Source organism: Phalaenopsis equestris, unplaced genomic scaffold (genome assembly GCF_001263595.1).
Source record: "Phalaenopsis equestris unplaced genomic scaffold, ASM126359v1 Scaffold000088, whole genome shotgun sequence".
Lineage (NCBI taxonomy): Eukaryota > Viridiplantae > Streptophyta > Magnoliopsida > Asparagales > Orchidaceae > Phalaenopsis > Phalaenopsis equestris.
In genome coordinates, this window is record NW_018164530.1 from 1,056,548 (window position 1) to 1,076,613 (window position 20,066).

The following is a 20,066-nucleotide window of genomic DNA, read 5'->3' on the forward strand; positions in this document are numbered from 1 at the left end:
TATCTATATATATATATTGGTAGATATAAACAACTAAATGAGGGATTTGTACTTTCTGAACAAGAATAAGTATTATGTCCGGTTAAATCAGACATGTGGCGATGGTGTGGATTGCACCACGCTTCTGTGCACATGACACGGTGTTGTGATGCAGGCCGTCATCCGCACATCTGGACGACAATCATAATACTTTCTCCTAAACAAGATCTTGCCCAAATGTGAGACATGATCTTGATCCTAACAACTTTGAAAATAGTTCTCAAAGCCTTACAAGACATTTCTTTCAATTTAATATGATAACATTAAACATATAGAAAGTTAAGAGTTCTATAAATCGTCATATAAATTATTAATAATTAAAGATGGGGAAATTATTTGAAGAATTCTAGAGTTCTATTTGATATTTGTGTTAATTTTGATTACTATTGTCCAACCACTGCTACATAATATTGAATTCATTCATAGTGCACAATTTTACTATAGTGAATAATACTTAATGCACACCATCAATATCAATGCTTATTAACTTTAACTTGCTATGGCTAACAATGTTGATGTACATCTTCAATAATAATAAGTTTGATGTACATGTCATCAACATCAATATTAATACCTAGAAACTTTATTGCATATCATGATTAAGAACATCAACATACACCATCACTAATATGATATATATTTATCATCAACATCAACATGTACACAAGACTGTCACCATCAACTTAGGATTCACTAGCCCTCGCCATAAATGTTTGATATTTGATGTCGAGAACAAGACTTATGCTAAACTTATGACATTTAATGATTAAAGTAATCTTAGGGAACATGGAGATTAGTTGTGATTGGTATAACTTGTGACAACTCGAACTCTCACCCAATAAGATATTGCCTGTTTTGGCCTAATAGTCTCATGGTATTACCCTGTTGATGGAAATCGCCAGGAGGTCACTCATCCCAGGAATGCTTGATGATGAGCATGATTAACTTTAGAGTTGCTGAAAAAAATTCATCGTTACACCGAAAGACACATCGATGTTTATAAATTCAGCTTCAATATATTTAAAAGGTTTCACAGTACTCCACTACGTATGGGTGCAAATACATGCTTTATATGTTGAAGCATTTTTAATTGTTGGCTGCTATTTTCAGTTCTGCCTTCTAAATAGAGAGAGAGAGAGAGAGAGAGAGAGAGAGAGAGAGAGAGGACCTTTACTTGATAATAAAAGAACGATTTACATGCATATCATCCAGCTCCTGTAGTCATGTGTACTTACAATCTGAGGCGTAATTAAATTTTTCTTAACGTGTATATACCACCCAAAATCTTTCATACAACATAAAAAAAAAAAATAAATCTTTTCATCCATAGTTAAAGGCGTCAGAAATGTAAAAATTTAACTTTTGGTGTTAAATATGTAAATACACATGAGTTAAGTGGCATATACGCAATTCTTCCTTAATAAAAACTCATTAATCTAACTACCAAAGCATGATCATTCCAACCACAAACAATAAGATACATGGAGATTAATCAAAGCTTATTAAAAAAAACCCCCATTTTAAAAGCTCAAAGAACAATTAATGGCTTCCACCTGAGGCACATCAACAGGGAACCTATGAATCTCCTCCAGCCAGGGATAACTCCCCTTGGGATTTATATCCCTCAGCGCCCTCCAAACCACACTGTTACACTTAAACCCCGACCCAAATCCAATTTGCCAAACCCTATCCCCTTTCTTCACCCTGTTCTTCGCCTCCGAATACCCTAATTCATACCACAGAGAGCTGCTGGACGTGTTCCCGAATCTGTACAGCGTCATTCTCGACGGCTCCATCTCCCAGCTCCCAAGATCCAATCTTTTTTCCAGTTCGTCCAGTATCGCCCTTCCTCCCGCGTGAATGCAGAAGTGCTCGAACGCCTTCTTGAAATCCGGCACGTAGGGTTTCGAAATCCAGCGCCCGCCGAAGTATTTAGATGAGATGAGGGAGAATAGGAAGCGGAATTGTTCGGAGAAGGGGAGAACGCGGGGGCCGAGGGCGGTGAGGTTGGATTTGAGAGCTCCGGCGGCGACGGACATTAGGTCTTTGGAGAGGGAAACGCCGATTTGACCTTGATCGTCTTCTTGTTGGGAGACGCAGAGGTAGGAGGAGTCGTCGGAGCCTCTGTGGGTGCGGATGAGATCGGAGAGGGAGTATTTGGCGCGGTGGAGATCGGAGGGGAGGTTGGAGAGGAGGACGGCGGCGGCGCCCATGCGAAAGAGGCAGTTGGTGACCAGCATGGGGCGGTTGTTGCCGTAGTAGCCATGGAGGGTTAGGTTTTCTGTGCTCACGATCAGAGCGTAGCTGTTGGGTCTAACCTGCAAATATGAAACAGAGAGAGAGAGAGAGAGAGCGGGTCTCTGTGAAAGGCGAAAGCAGAGCAACCTCATTGATTGCCTAAGAATTAGCATAGTTTTGGAACATAGTATGAATAAAAAAAACATTTTTAATATCAGTGCAGCTATTTTTCTTACATATTATAATTATATCTTTTTAGTGACATGTGCACATAAGTTAGCTACATATAATTTATTTAATTAAAAAAAACATTTTTTATTATTAAATGTTTTAAAAGCTCATATTGAGAATGTGGCGTATATTATGTACTTTTTTTTATAGTTATTAAAAAGTATTCATATCATGAACAAAAAATAATTATTTATATAAGTGCAGCTTTTTCTCTTACATATTATATAATTTTTAGTGCATATTTTGTGAAATAAGTTATACAAAAAAAATGTTTAAATATATAAAAAAAAACGTTTTTTATTATTAAAGGTTGGAACTTTATCCAATGAAACCACTGTAGGGTTAAAGACTGGAGACTTCTCATACTTTTGCATGAACCAATCAATAATTTCACTAAAAAAAGTTTCTTTTCTTTTAAAAAAATAATTTTTAGTATTATAGAACGTTTAAAAAGTTCATAAACGCAAAAAAGGGCGGACCTTGAGAATGTGGCGTGCGAGATCAATGGAAATAACACCAGCACTGCAACCCATCCCGCTAAGATTAAAGCTGGCCACATCTTCCCTCATTCTATACTTATTCACAATCATGGCGGATAGAGAAGGCGTGGGACCAAACAAACTACAGTTAACAACCAGAACACCAATCTCCTTCTCCACATCGACTCCAGTCTTGTCCAGAAGCCTATCCACAGCTCCAAATATCATCATCTCCGCCTCCTTTCTCGCCTCCGATATAAATAGCTCCGGTGGGATCTTAGCCACCGCCTCTGGGAAGTAAGTGGAGTGGCCGACGCCGGACCTCTCCAAGATACGTTTTTGGAAGGCGACATTGTCTTTGGTGAAGGTGCCGAGAACTATGCTGCGTTCGACGAAGGATTGGTGAGTTTGGCTGCAGGATTCCTTGGCTTTGTGGCAGGCGAAGTCGAGGAGGAGGATGGGTTTGCGGCGGCCAAGTCGGAGGAGGAGGAGAAGGAGGGCGAGGAGGAGGAGGAGGAGGAGAGTGAAGAGCAAGCTCATCATTTTGGTGGGGAAATTAGATGGTAATTTTGTTATGGAATTATTAATGGAGTTGATGGAGAAGAGGGAGGATAAGATAGCGTGCATGTGTGAAGGAGAAAGGTGGTGGAAGAGGGGAGAGGAGTAGGGGGCATTTTAAAGACGAGGGAATTGTGTTTGGGAGTATTTTGGTTTTCTTCTTTTTCCTTTTTTTTGTGTGGATTGTGTTTTAATAATTATATCAAGTATAGATTATTTATTTAAATGTAATTACTAGAGGTCATTTATATAGATGCCGCCCAATTACTATGTATTTACATATCTAAAATGTACTTTTCCTTTTTTACAATTATACCATTATGTACAATAGTAATGTGACTGCATGAATCTCTAAGAGATCCAACATGTCACAAGAAGAGAGCAACAAAAGATCGAGCAAGCTATTATAATTTCAGCCAGTCGAATTCTGGGCCGACCGAACGTTAGTCCGACTAAATCAAAGAGTGTCAACTGTCACACACCTATATCAATAATAACTCAACAGACACAAAGACATTCACAAGATTAACAATTGCTTGATATGGACTCATTCTATATAGATTCATCGACCAAAGATAAGTGGTCCTTAGATTACAATAATTTGTCATCTGCCTAATGAAATAATCATTTCAAAAGACAACGAGTCTTCACAATGAACTCCTTTGAAAAAAGACAAATGAAGATAGGTTAGTCGATCGAATGACTTTCTAGCTGAGTGAATGAATATCACATGTCCAAGATAAGCAGTTACAAATACAAAACAGTGCCAATATCAATTACAAATAGTAAACAACACAAGCAACAATTATAAGGTCAAAATATGCCCGATTCGATTACAAATATGTAAACGTGTAATGACTCACAAAGAAATGTAACTTTCTAATTCAATGAGGGACAATCATATAATTTATTAGACATCCTCTATGACTTATAAATAGAAGAGTCATTTCTACAAAAATGATTACTGGATTTATTCTAAAAAAATTAACGCTATTTGTGACTTATCCTTTCTTTCTCCCACTCTCTCTTATTCCTCTCATCAGACCAATGGTCTATCCTTGGAGCATGACTCGAAGAACATTTTGTGATTCAACGCATTCCAATTTTTTATATCATAAAAAAATATCACTATTTTAACTTTTAAATTGTAAAATATATATACATTTTTATGCATGAGTAGATGTTAGTATATAAATACCCATATTCGATTTAATTGGTATGCAAGTAAGTCTTTCGATTATCTAACATATAGAAAAAAACAATTTTGATACATGGAATTATTTAATATATAACATATAAATTCGGGAAGATATTTACTGCATAGAAAAACATTAAAATACTAAGTCACAGTAAATTGAAAAAAAATAAAAATAAAATATATATATATATATTTGGTTTTGTGTCATAAATTTCAGCACATGACAATGTATTTATTATGATATGGGAGCACACATTTCTGTCGTATATTATCAATTAACATTTGCTTTTTTCAAATAGATTTGAGCTACTTAATCTTACATTTAGCTCTAGCTAATTATTTCACTTAATTCCAATCTGATTGGTGACTTGACCTATCCCATGTTCTCTTCGTTTTTGCCTTGAGAGCAAAATACTTAACATTAATGTTTCATCCTCATACAATTTATAAAAGAGTAAAGTGTTAAAATAGCCCCTGACTATTTACACGAGTCTATTTTAGCTCTAAAGTTTATAGAAGTGTCAAAAGATGACCACAACTATTTTAAAATTGAGCTTTACTAGTACCCGCGAAAACTATTTCAGCACCATTTTAAAGAATCAGCAGGCCATTTTGATAGTTGAAAAAAATCACATGGGTGATTCATGTTATAAATACCAATGTTTAGGGGGGTCTGCTTGTAAGAAAAATCTGGATTTGTGGGTGCTTTAATGAGAGTTGGTGATAGGAGGAATGAATTTAATCTTTTTGCCGGTTGAAGGGAGATGGAATAATAAATTTGTTATAAATGCGACCATGTGATCAGATATCACATTAATTGTTCACATCAATGTTTTGACTGAACCGTATGCTTTTATAAAAATCCAAAAAGAAATGCACATAACTTACTCATAAGGGTGACCCATCCACATACAGACTCAACTCAAGTAAAACGAGAGAAACAGTATATATATATATATATTGGAAAAAGAGAAATTCGGTCCGGGACATAATGTGAACTTTACATGCAATGGAAGAGGCAAAATTTATAGAAAGTCATAATTTATGTTTCATTTTGGTATGAAGGTACAAATGATATTTTTATGCATGTATTAATCATAGAAGATTGCAAAATTTAAAAAGTTTCAATAGATAAAAAAAAAGACATAAAAGATCATGAAACAAAAGAGCAAACAATACAGAAGTAGGAGTATGGTAGATCTTCATGTCTCACATATGGCTAGAAGTATTCCCAGCCATAACCCAAAAAAGTTGAGCTAGTTGCACTGAAGAAGAGTCAGGAAGTGGTCCATGGAAACCAACATTTTAAAATAACAAATGGAGGAGAGAAAAAAAAATCATATGATTGAGTCACACTCTTATTTTAGGAGAAAATATTACATCCGGACTCCGGACGCAAATGGTGGGGCGCCATGTGTCAAGTGAGCCCTACCATAATACACTGACATTGACCAATTTTAAAAAAACGATAAGACCTACTTGACACGTGACGCCCCCACCATTAGACTCCGGATGCATCCGAAGTCCGTATATAATATTTTTTCCTAATTTAGAGAGTAACAAAGGAACAAAAGAAGCAATGAGATATGAAGAGAATGCTGTATGAGTGATTGTGCGGTCCTCTTCTCCCTCAGGATGAACCGGTTCACGTGAAATAGCGCTCGGTTCGACAGCTGAGGATGTCGCGTCCTGCATCCCGTGCAGGAGACGCACCCGCATCAGTTGGGAGTCGTAAATATCACAAAGACACATGCCATGAATTCAAGAATCCCATAAGAGCATAATGTTGGAACCATCAACAATTTGAGTAAGAGAGGAACTGCTTAACTTTATTTGCTGCTACATTGAGCTTTTCAAATGAATGAATCAGATTTGCATTTGAAGTTCCAAAAGGAAAGATGTATGTCATAAAAAACTGAAGTGCTGGTTCACAATCAGACAAGTTGAACCGGCTAAACCGGTATAATTTTCAAAACCGACCAACCAAATAGCTCAGAATTCAATTGTCCCTGACCATCTGAACCGGGCCAACTAAGGCAGAAATAATTGGGAGCCTGCTGCGGGGGTCCAGTTGGGTTAATGCAAAAGAAATAGAGTGCACCCTCGTGTATTTATTGATGCAATTCTCTAAAATGTGGTGAACTGACGCATATAAGAAAAAGTATATCTTAATATTATCCAAAATTAGCTTCCACCAACTATTTATTCCACAAGTACATCAGCACTACCATTTTATGAAGCATTTAATGAACATAAATTATAAGCATTGCTAGCATTGAGGACCTACTCTTTTAACCGTCGCCTAATGACCTATCATGCATTTAATGAATACAAACTTGAAGTTAATTCACATCCGAAATATATCTAATTTGATGAGAAATCTTGCATATTATTAAAGTTAGCCATCAGTGATTTTCAAGAGAAAGTGCAAAGAAGGTAACCGTGAAGAAATCAAGGCTTCTTAGAATTGTGAGAAGATTAATGATGAAGCTTATGAATTTCACATCCCAATGGAACTTGGGCCATGTTCACAAAAGTGGCCATGAATATCATAACACACACAAATAGAGGGAGATGGTTGGGGTGGGGAGGGTGTAGAGAGAGAGAGAGAGAGAGAGAAGATTAAGGGTGTTGAAATAATATTTTTGTGTTTCTAAACTTCATTCTAACTCCTTATTTATAAGTGGGGTTAAAAGCAAATAGATGATAGGAAAATCATGTTAAAGAATAAAGCTTTTTCATTAAATGTCGGTATAGTAATCATATTTTTTTAATTAAATGAGAAATGTAGGCTTTTCAAATATAAGATGGGCCTACGTTCACTAGTAACGAATCTAGTTTGGTTTGACTGAGCCATTAACCAACCTCTCTTGGTTAGCCACATTGATTCGAGCTCAACACGAGCAATTATTGCTCGCATCTAGGTGGCTACTTTCATGACACCTTGCCATCCCATCCCTCAAAAGATTAGCTCATTGCCACATTAGGTAGAGGCATTCAAAGATTTCTTTGTTCATTGGAGAACTTTCTCAACTCTTGAGAATATGTGGTTAAAATTGGGAGGGTTATAATAATTGAGCATTTATTGTTTAAAGGAGTACATGGTCTTTATTCTTCGGAGGTAATTATACTTTAGATCTTTTGAGCTTAGGGCATTATAGTTCTATTTTGTATATATTTTCATTTTGTTGAACCGTATATTATCATGATGTTTTTGTAACTTTTATGTTGTTGAACATTTTTACATTTTGAATTTTTGTGCATGCTACATGCTATAAAGGTCGCCGTGAGTGTTGACATGAGCATTAAGCTAGTAATTGTTATTCCCTGCTTAGTACAACCCATTTATAATACGCAAAAATCACTCAAGCATTAAAAGACATCATGAACATAAACTATAGTAAAAGCTCCAAAAACATATATCTTTTAATGTCTCTCAACAAAACGTGGAAATTCTAGCTCATAAATCCTCTTAGGAACACAAAGTCATCAGGATAAGCATTATATACGCCAAAGAATAAACCATATAAATATAACAACTACTTAATTTTAAACAATAAAGGATGACAATCCTTGACATTAGATCTTCAAAATGTGCTAATAAGATGTATAAATAGCAACAAATATACCTCTTGAAGAAGGAGACCAAAGCGATCAACAGTTGTGACTTCAACATCTGACACTACCAAACATAACTCGCAAATAACAACATGTCAAATAAAAACACATTACCTATTTTTGTGAGTCTGTTATATTCACAATAGAGGCATTGTTTGTGCCTTATTATTTTTAAAGTATTGGAGGTATCTCGCAGTTCATCTCATAGTTTACTTAGGTCACAAAATCAAAACAGTCTAAAATTTTTATCCACAATATTATTATTGTTCTCTCTCCAAATCATCATAAAGTACTCGAGAAATAAGTCTTTCTCAAATCATTGAGCTCCTAACAAGTGAATTATCCTTATTTCGTTCATGTTCTTTGGTTTTGTCCGTGGAAGGTCAATCGCACGTTCATTGTTGGCAGTCCATTTAATATTAGCACTATCATCACTAGAAGAGCAACTGGATGCATGATTATAGGATTTTTACTACCAATAGACTGCAATTACTAACAACAATAAATGATATTATTGATTAAAAACCTATACACACTACATATTTGGCTCACTAAACCTCCCTTCACCTCACCTCGGAAGTCTTGAAGGAGATCCTTGCAGTGGAATTCAAGGCTCCACAATTGACAATGTATAAGGTTACCACTGAACCGATCAACCACTTCTAAAACATTTGCGAATGTCAAAAATTGTATCATGTGTAGAAAGAAGTAGAAAGTCTGAGAGCCTAAATGATAAATAAGGTTCAAGAAGGCCTCATATAAGAACAATAACAATAATAAAAAAAAGAGAATAACAGTGCAAGCTAGGGCAACAACAGATAAAGAGTATATCACATATGAAAAGCATAGTAATTTTCAAATATCTGAATTCAATATAGCAAAGTTGTTTTTGCTCTGTTTAATTTGTTTTTATAAAGTAGTGAGAAGCCATAGGAATAAGAAATATAATATTCTAACAACCGATCTCCAAAATGGACAAGTTCCTGCTAGATAAATTATCAGAAAAATTTTAATGTGTTGCATAAATACCAATTATGCCACCTCAATGACTCGAGACTATTCTGCCAATTGAGTTTAGAGAAAGTATAAATTGTATCTCACCAGGTGTATCCTTACATTAATCACCAGAGCTCTCACCTAGAAGAACATAATTTGAGTCTTGAGAAGCTTTATTATACCAATCTGATTGTAATGAACCATCAGTACTTAACATTTAGCCAATTTGAAATGTCTCTTTCGACCGCATTTGGGATGGACATCTATTCAGAAGTTGGCTCTGGCATCTCTAATCCAACAGAAAACATTTTATTTAAATGACATTTGCAATAGCATCGACAAAGCTCGTATGCTAATGTCAAAATCTAAATTTAAATAATGATCATGCTCCCCTAAAGGTCATCCGGAATCTGAGATTTCATCCAAGCAACTTTTACTGATAGGGGCACATTCATTGAATGGAGAAATGACTGACTGATAAAAAGGTAAAGTTGGATCATGCAAACCTTTCCAGTCTGTAGTACACATGTTAGTTGTTGATCTTTATGGCATGATGCCGGGAGAGATGATAGAATAATTTGATCCCTTCTCATATGGCTATTTCCATTCAGTGCTTACTGCAGGTGATCCTTGAACAAATGCTTCCAACAAAACACTAGCCGGTGAAGCCCAATTGAATTGTGTAGAAATAGACATAGGAGACTGAATGTAAGTATCAATTGCTTGATATGGAGGTGGAGGAGGACATATTGGCCTGCTACAACAACTAGTTTCTATATAAAGGAGTGAAGGGAGCTCCAACTTCACGGTCCCAATAACCAATTGATTGGATAAATCTGCCAAGTTTTGAATAATCAAGGGAAAGAAGGTTTTTGTTAGCAGAATCATGACCATGAGGAAGTTGCTCAAACATTCTCTGGCCACTGGCCATGCTACCATGGTTTCCAGGAAAGTAGGATTCAAATTCCCTCAACCGCTTGGCATAATTGATTCTTGGATTAAAGCTGTAAGTCTGTGCCCCGAAGCCCTGGCTTTGCAAGCATGCGAGAGAGATATCTGAAAATGATGGTGAATAGGATGAAGGCCTTAGATTAGTTTTAAGACTGTCAAATCCAATATCCTGCAAAACATGCATACCACCCTCCAAAACTTTGCTGCCACTTTTATCTCCAATGTTATAATAATTCAGAGTTCGTTGATTTTCATTTGAAGTTTTCATAAGCACATGCTTTGGATAGATAGACAAACCAATATGTTGGCATTTGTTGGCTCATGATAATTCCTTATCTCGTTCACACTACGTCCAGGTAGCTGAAAAGAAAATTTGACAATTAAAAGGATTTCAACGTAATAAGGAAGTCATTAACTATGATGAGATCTAAAAGGATACATAACTGGACAAACATTTCCAATTAAAAGAATAAATGCCAAAATAGATCCACTTAAATCAACTTCTTCCATCCAATAAAAAATGGCGCAAAATCAGCGGTAAATGTCAAGGCAAATTGATCTGCAATGGCCCACATTGCATGGAATAAACTTTCCTCATCACATTTCTATTCTAATGAAAATGATGACTCTAATACTGATGGTGTGATCGGCGAGATCAGTTGACTTGATGGAAAATGCTCTTACTACTGGATCTCATTATATAAGCCCACACTAGGGTTACAATAAATTTGTTTCAAAATTTTCTTTTTTTCTAATGTCAATGATGTTGTTACAAGATGGAATAAGATAATATATATCAATGTCCTTCAAGATGACAATTATGTCATTTTCAGTCATGTTTTGAATATTATGTTATCAGGGATTAATATTCATTATTTCTACGGTAATGTTATCAAATGGATCTTGACATACTTTATATTGAAGGCATGGGGCTTGTATAATGATTAATGAATGAATATCTGAATGCTAAAAATGCTTGTTGCAAAGGATTGGTCTCCCTTACACAAGAATTCATCGTAGTTTAAATCTAATATGTGATGCATTGAAACTCTTGAAACCTGAATGAGAAAAAAAGGAGGAAAAAAGTGAGATTGTATACCTGAATGTTATTAACTTGCTCTGTGTGAAGAATAATATGAGAAGTAATATAGATAAAAAGGAAGATAAACAACTATAAAATGAAAAACAAATATGGAAATCAATCTTTCATTCCAAAATCTGAAATTTATAAACTGCAGAAATTGATTGCAACTATCAATGGATTGCTGGATTTCCATGGATGAGAAAAAGTTGTTCACGAATTGCTGAATGTTTTAGGTGGAAAACTGTTATCTACATAGCCTTGGGTTGCTATAGATAGAAAGCTGTTGGCTACAGATTCAGGATTATTTAGCCAAAAGCCCTTAAGCTGTTTTATATGTGGATCATGCCATACTTGTTGATTAGTTTATCTAACTCATTCTGAATTAAGTCTTTATGAGGATGATTGTAATTTGAGAGTTAGTTGGAACAAAATTTAGATTTGCTAGTCCATTTTTAAATTTATTGAAGATAAAACATTGGTTTAGATTTTTTTTGGGTAGTTATGGCTTCTTGGTTGTCATAGTACATTTTTTAGAGATTTTTCACATTATAGTTTATTTCTTCCAATAATCTTTTTAACCACTTAGCTAGTGTCATTGCCTAATGAACTTCAACATTGCTTGCTAGGACTTCAAATTATTTTTGACTGCTCCATGAAACTATATTTTCCCACACATAAATGCAATAATGTAACATCCCAAATTCTCAACCATCTAGATATTGTTTGTTTTGACCTAATGGTCTCATGATTTTACCCTATTGGTGTAAGTTCGTATGGGGTCACCCCTCCTAGAAGCGTTCCCATGTTAGCATGCTTAAGTTTGGAGTTTTTAACAAAACTCCAACCATTACACCAAAACGCACTCGAGCCACCACTCAAAAGTATAGTTAACAACTAAAATATGTGAATTAGTCTTAGACAAGTATACATGTCGATCTCCGTCCCCCAAACTTGTTTTCTATCCTATGCTTGCCAAATTAAAGAGTGCAAAAACGATATAAGATCATAACCAGTAATAACAAGGAAGCTAATATCACAAAAAATATAACATCAATAATGCTAGTAAAACATCATGTATGCTGTATAGCACAACAAATAGCATCACAGAAGGATATATGGAGTGCAACATAAACTCTCATGAAGCATAACAAGAGCCTTAAATATCATAGTATGAAATATACAACTCACCACATCATTGTCCAATACCAAAAAGCAAGCCTAGTTATACATCCATATCATACATAACGTCAAAATCAAAGAAAAACAAACTCCTGCCACATCATCCTCAGCTTATCCATCGCCGTCCTCCTTTAGAGTCTGGAAAATAATGCGAAAGTGATATGCGTGATGAGTCTCATCATTGGAATATATTAAAATGTCATCGATAAAGACTATAAAAAATCTATCCAAAAATTGTTTAAAAATTTTGTTCATCAGGTATAAAGATTGCCGGTGGATTTGACAACCCAAAAGGCATTATCACAAACTCATAATACCAGTATCTAGTGCAGAAAGCTGTTTTTTCTATGTTATCTTCTTTAACTTTAACTAAAATAACTTGAGCGTGGATTAATCTTAGAAAATACAGATGCCCCTTCCAATTAATCAAAGAGATCATCAATTGTTGGTAAAGGATATTTGTTCTTGACTGTAAGCTTGTTTAATTCTCGACAATCAATAACCTTAAACTCCCATCTTTCTTCTTAAAAAAAAACACTGGAGCCCCCCAAGAGGAAGTGCTTGGTCTAATAAATCCTTTCTCCAATAAGTCCTGCAATATAATTTTTATTCTTGCAGCTCCTTGATTGCTATCCTATAAGGTACTTTTGCCATTGATTCTTGGTATTAAATTGATAGGAAAAATATATATCTCTTCTCGGAAACAAACTTGAAAAATCATCTAAAAATACTTCTGGGCTATGGGCACGACTTTACTACCAATATATTTTCCAAGTTCTTGGGTTCTTTCGCAATATCAATGACTTGAGTTAAGAAGCCTTATTACCCTTTTGCTAATAATTTGTAGGCATTTAAAGTTGATATCATCATTAATAAGACCCTTATATCTCCTACAAATTTGAGTTCTTCTCCAGGGATATTAAATTTGACTATCTTTTGGAGCAATTAATGATTATGACATAATTAAATAGCCAATCCATCCCAGGAATCACTCCGAATTTGATTAGTGGTAATATTACCAACTTTGTCTTCAAGCTTCTATCACATATTGTCATATTCACACAACAACTTCTATCAGACATTATGCGAGATACATTCGGTAGAAAAAGTGCCAAGGCATTGGACATTCCTAATAATTCCAATCCTTCGTATCTCACAAATTCTTCAGAGATAAAGGAGTGCGATGCTCTAGTATCCTTCTGATCAATTAATTTTGGATATAAATAAAACCTAATAATAAGATGGATCTAAAAGTCTCGAAATAAATAAAGATTTGAAAGATCTACTGTAATAAAAAAAATAATTGTAATGACATCAAGTGAAACTTTTACTTCCTGCTGCGTCACAACATATACTCTAGATTATACACCCTGGCGGGTCTGACTCAGAGCTGAAATTGATCCTGACAAATCAACTAGTATCAGTCTGCCAAAAGTCCTCTGAGGAGATGGAGAGCCAACTTTAATATCAACTTGGGGTCTTTAGCCTAAGGTAGAGCAAAATCTACAAATGTGTCCTGACCGATGATACAAAAAATAGGCATTGCCTGACAAACATTCTCCTTTGTGTGTCCTTCCACACTTGACACAAGTTATGACATTGTCATTGCTTCCCGTACCGCTACAACTGTTGCTGGGTCGAGGCTTCTTCATGGTGGACTACCCAGATTGGTCCAATCGGGTGACCTGTCCCAATCTGAACCTATCTAATCCTCTTCTCTTTTGAAGATCTCTAGGCCTATACATGACCAATCTCTAGCCTCCTTGGTCTCTCCACCAAACCGAGTAATCCTTAATGCCCAAAGAGATTAAAAGCTATTTGATCACATCCTTCGATCCATAAAGAAAATGGTGGTATAATTCTTTGACAATGAGGATTAACTAGGTTGCATATCGAAATAACATTATATACTAAATCTTGTGCTGCATAATGGAGTGTTCGCTCTGCACCGACTTGATGAATTGGTCATGCATCTGCCTCTCAACTGAGAGAGGGACAAACCAATCACGAAAAGTCCTCATAAAATCCTCCCATTGAATCTGGCTACTAGGTTGTCCTCCAAACTTCTCCTGAACCTATAACTGCTATCCCCTCTACTTCTCACTCGAAACCAAAAGTGACTAGAAAATTCATGGCGGTAGAGTGGACTATCGTCTTAGCGGTACAAAAGTTCAACACACACACAGATAAAAGAAAAACAAACGGTGATAACTCCAAAAGTTTTTACGTGAAAAACCTTTAAGGGAAAAACAACGGCTCTGGCTTAGTTGCGGAAATCCACTATTGATTGATGATTACAGAAATACTTTGTCCCACAAACGGGAAAAGGGTAAATATATTTTTTATCATCCTTCCGTACTATTCTTCTGTTACACTTATGTTTCACACGACCCATGTTGTGACACCTGAGAAGAATACACTGATTTAGAGTATGCTTGTTTCGTTGAAACCATCTATGTAATGCTCCCTAGTTAACATAAGTCCCTGGTTTAGTTCAATGACATCTATAAATAACAATTTCATAAATTTCGCCTCATAAATATTTTTTTCCTTGACACGTAGATGTTTCCCTGTTATGTTGGCATGTAAGCTCATGGTAAGGAAAAAAAAAGAAAGATCATAATTATCATTGATCATTCCAAATAATATCAAATTATTATAAATAAAAATTACATTGTTTAAGCAATATAGGAACAAATCAACTGAACTATATTTGAAAGATAACACCATTGTCTATCAAGATAACATTGTTTAATCCCTAATAAGCTTTAAAGGGAAAAAAAGCATCATACAACTCAACTTGTCTCTAAGGAATAACATTATATTTCACTTTAAGGCACCTCGTAAAAATAAGGGTTCTAAACAATGGCATAAACAAAAATGAATATGGCTCTAATCTGATGTACATATGAACAATTAACATCAGATACTAATTTCATAAAAGAATGGGCGCGGGGGGAGCATGATCCATTCGTCAATATGAAACATTTAAAGCAAGGAACAATTTGCACAATTCTCCAAAGCTATAGCTTGCAAAACTCTAAACAAAAGTCAAGGCTAGCTCAAATGCTTATCATCAACTAAAGAACACATGCACATTAGCCAAAGCCAAAAAATAAATTATTACAGAAACAGGTAAACGTAGGGAATACAAAAGCTAATTAATACTAAAAAGAGAAAAAAAATGTTAATTGTCCATCTATATATTAATTCCAGAAAAAAGTTATTGAAACCATTGCCCAACAACTAGGGGCATGGCTAGGAGCACAAGAACACACACACAATCAGACAAAAGTTGCTCCAAAACATTCATAAACACCTAATAACTGATGCAAAAAAAAAAAAAAAACTAATAATTACCAATTTCAAGGATGCCTTCTACAGTTAACCATCACAAGATTGACACTAAGTCAATGCAGTTTGAAGTGCAGAGAAAAAAAGTCAGATGAAATCTATTGATCAAAATTAAATGATCCAACAAACATTTAGATACCGAAAGATAAATTGGATATAATAAAAAGAACCACGACAAACTCATGGTGAAATAAAAGTATCTCCAAAACAACCAACCATTTGTTATTAAAAAAAGTAAGGAAAAATTTTCAATCCTTGAATCCTATTTCAAAACCCCAACCACGAAAAGCAGAAAGCCCTTTAAAGAAGAAACAACTTGCGTCTACAACACAACAATGTTCTCGGAATTAGAAAAAGAAAGGACTTTACAAATTTTCAAGATGACTCCAAATTATGCATTAGCTAAGCTTGAATGGAGAAATATTTAATGATACAAGCAAGCTTGGTCCAACCTAAAAGTTAAAAAGGAAAAGTTATTCATATGGACACAAGAATTAAATATTCCTTAGAAACAAATAATCTACACAACAACAGAGCATCCAATTAAGTATTATTTATTAGCTGCTCAAATCATTCACATGCTAATTAAATATTATTTATTGCTGGGGCTATGCTATTATAAATTGCTTACTAGTTTCATAAATAATACATAAAATTATTGGCATCCTATCACATTATCGCAAAAAGATAGAAGTGTGAAACAAAGAAATTTCCTAAGAAGGAAAACGAGTTTCATCTTCTAAAAAAAACCACTGCTGGACAAGGTACATGAGATGTTTGTTTCACATAAATGTTTTTATCACTATACAAAGAGAGAGAGAGAGAGAGAGAGAGAAGCTGGGGGTGGCGGGGCTGTGTTCTCACACTTCATGGTTGAAGATGATGGCTGCTGTTCCTTTCTTGCCCATCATCATGTTGCCATTTTCAAGAGAACAAAAAAAATACATCTCACTAAACAAATGAAAGCAACCTTCGCCGCATGCCTTTTGGAATTGCCATCAAACCCTCAAAACAAGTAGAAGTCCGTCAAAGATTTACTGATAATCCACTTATGCAGATCAAAAAATGACCTTGTCATGGGAGGCAAGGACTATTCATTCATAATAGGCATGGAAAAACCTTTTCGAAAGCCCACGCCAAAAAAACTTTCATCAGCTTGTGCCAAAGAAATGAAAATATTGTGTATCGTCCAATGATTGAGAATCTACGCCAAGAAATACAAACTTCAGGGCCACTAAAACTCAAACTTACCACAATAAGGTTTTGACCCAAAATTTCACATTAAGTGAATTTATAAAAAATAGGGATTGTCAATCGCTTGATAAAAGCTCAAGAATTAAACTCAAGAGCTTCCCACTAAAAGTATGACTGAGGCTGTAAATGAACCAATGCATTCGATGAACAACTCGAATGTGCTTGATAAAAACTCAATCATGTTTGTTTAAATTTATAAATAAACAAGCTTGAATATCTTTTAAAAGCTTGAAGATTAAGGGTCTGTTTGGGGAAGCTGCAGCTTATTCAACTTATCCAGATAAACTGCTGTTTATCCTGATCAGCTGTTGATTAGCAACTGATCCGGATAAGCTAGTTGGCTGTTTGATTTGTGCGTTTGGAAAATAGCTAATATGTAGCTGTTTCTGAATAAATGATCATTCTGCCCCTGGTCTGGATAAGCAGCTATCTGTTTGGTCTGCGCGTTTGAAAAATAACTGATTTGCAGTTGTTAATGGATAAATGACCATTCTGCTACCGTACAGTTGTGTTGTTTGCAACAGAATTATTTTGGCTATATATTTTATAGTTTAGAACAAAAAATATTTCATAATAATACCAAAAAAGGCTACACATCTCACTTAATAGTGAATACCAAGAAACATAAAAAAAAGGAAAATACATATTAAAATTACAATTAAAAGTATGATAACATTCATTTTAAAATACTAAAGCATATCACGATCAACATTGTCTTGTAGGGACGGACCCCGATTACTATTGGTAGTGGAATCTAGCGGAATTTCTGCCCACTGCGGGCACCTGTAGAACTGGCGTCTGTAGCTATGTGTCTGGCGTGACGTGAGTAACAAAGACGACAATCCGCAGTGACATAGTGACCACTAGTAACTCTACGGTATATCTAGTGATATTGAGATGAAATATTATATTTAAAATGAGTTTTATAAATTATTTCACTCAAGATCTACCATGATTAAATACTATTCACTAGGTATAAATGCAAGTGTAGGTGTAAATCAACTATCATTTTTAAATAAACATGTTATAAATAGGAGAATATATCTTCTTTACCCTCTTCCAAGTACATAAAGAAGTTAGATAAACTAGTTTCAATTCTTTAAACTCTAGATTACATTGATTACCATTCTAGTCTGTCATCCTAGAGTCACCAAATCATGCGCTCAATTTGGCTAACCTAGCTTTAATTTATTAAATTCTAAATCAAATTGATTAGGATTTTAGTCTGTCAGCATAGAGTCCCCAATTTACACTCATTACAATTTATCTTCCTATTTATTTGTACTAACCTAAGGACTACTTTTCCTTCACACTATAGGTTTTTGTGGTATTCACTAGTTGTTTGAAGTCATAGCCCTTCTAGATCATTATGAGTTCACAACAAATTTTAACATCACAAATGACTAATTTGCAAAGTAAATTAAGTACAGATGAAATACCATCACATTCCATAAAGTATCAAGATTCTACTTTAATTTAAACCCTACACATGCTGCTAATCCAATACAGGAGGAAGGAGAAAGGAAATTACTCAAATTGCATGAAGAAAATAACAAGACACATCATCTTATAACACATCAAATTCATATACTATGAAATAATTTGATACAAGGCAATGTAAACACAATATAATTATCTTCTTCCCTGAGAAATGAAGAACTCCACCCCAATGTGTTCTCCTTGCAATCATACAATAATTCCTTACACCTCTCACAAATTTCAAAGTAAAATACAGAAAAGAAAGAAAATCTCTCACTTTTTCTTGAATTTTCTGCAGTGCTCTATGCTTCCTTGACTTCTCTAATGTTCTCTCCCTGTTGCTGCCATGAATCTCTCCAAAAAACCTTCATTTTGTGTGAAAAACTGTTGGAAAACCGTCCAGACAGTTATGGCGCCTAAGCGCCACCCCCTCTGTTGGCTGTTATTTTGAACAGGAGCCTAGGCGCCAGTATGCGGTGCTTAAGTGTCACAAACTCTGGATTCTGATGCTCAGGGGCCAGAAGTTGGCGCCTAGGCGCCAGTTCAAAGATCAGCTCCTCGCTTCAATTCGCTCTGATTCACTCCGTTTTCACTCCAATTCACTCTATTTCTTCGCCTGTTATACCTGCAACCAAAGACATGAAAATACCTTTTTTTAATGTGTAATTGCATTAAAAAACATGTGCTAAATGTAGAGAAAATTGAGCATGCTAAAAGACATATCACATAGTACTAGCACGGAGTTCCCTAAAAACCTGGAGCTCATGCACCAAATATAAGTAAGTGCTTTCATTCAGAAAATCCTAAAACAAGTGCCAATGTGCCTAAGCTAAGAGTAATGCTAGTTTTTTTAAGTCCTCAACAAACTTGAAGTTTTTCACTTTATAGAACATTTAAAGAGGCCGCAATAGCATTCAAATCTTCTCAAAGCCAAATGAAAACCATCACAAATCACAAGCATCTCAAAGCCAGACACACAACCATCACAAGTCACCACGCAACACAAATCACAAATCACCACAGATGCAACCATTACAAGTCACCACGCAACACAAATCACAAATCACAAATCATCACAGACACAACCATCACAAGCTTCTCAAATCCAATGGAAATGATAAACCAAAAAAATCTCACAAAAAAATCAATTGCACCAAAATCGAGCGTAACTACTTACGAAGCACCGCAACAGAAGATCAGAGAGAGGATGGAGGAGAATGAGAAAGACAGAGATCGAGAGAGACATTTGAGAGGGAGACGGTAGCGATCAAAGAAAAATGGGAGGAGGGCACGGGAGATATCTTTCCTTCAGCGAACGCAGGCCGCAAGGGGATCCCGCGTTCGACTTTAGTAATAATTTTCGACAGATTATTTAAAGACACAGTGCATACGCATTTTCCAAACAGTC

The 20,066-nt window shown here is 35.3% G+C and overlaps 1 protein-coding gene across 1 annotated transcript; it reads right to left on the reverse strand.

The window, feature by feature from the left end:
- Window positions 1–1,421: 1,421 nt before the first annotated feature.
- LOC110019965 (3-ketoacyl-CoA synthase 2-like) lies at window positions 1,422–3,651 on the reverse strand. Its single transcript, XM_020717879.1, has 2 exons — window positions 2,988–3,651; window positions 1,422–2,357 (listed from the first exon to the last, which is right to left on the reverse strand). The coding sequence occupies exons 1-2, from the start codon at window positions 3,612–3,614 to the stop codon at window positions 1,560–1,562; spliced, it is 1,425 nt and encodes a 474-aa protein (XP_020573538.1). The 5' UTR covers window positions 3,615–3,651; the 3' UTR covers window positions 1,422–1,559.
- Between the last annotated feature and the right edge of the window lie 16,415 nt (window positions 3,652–20,066).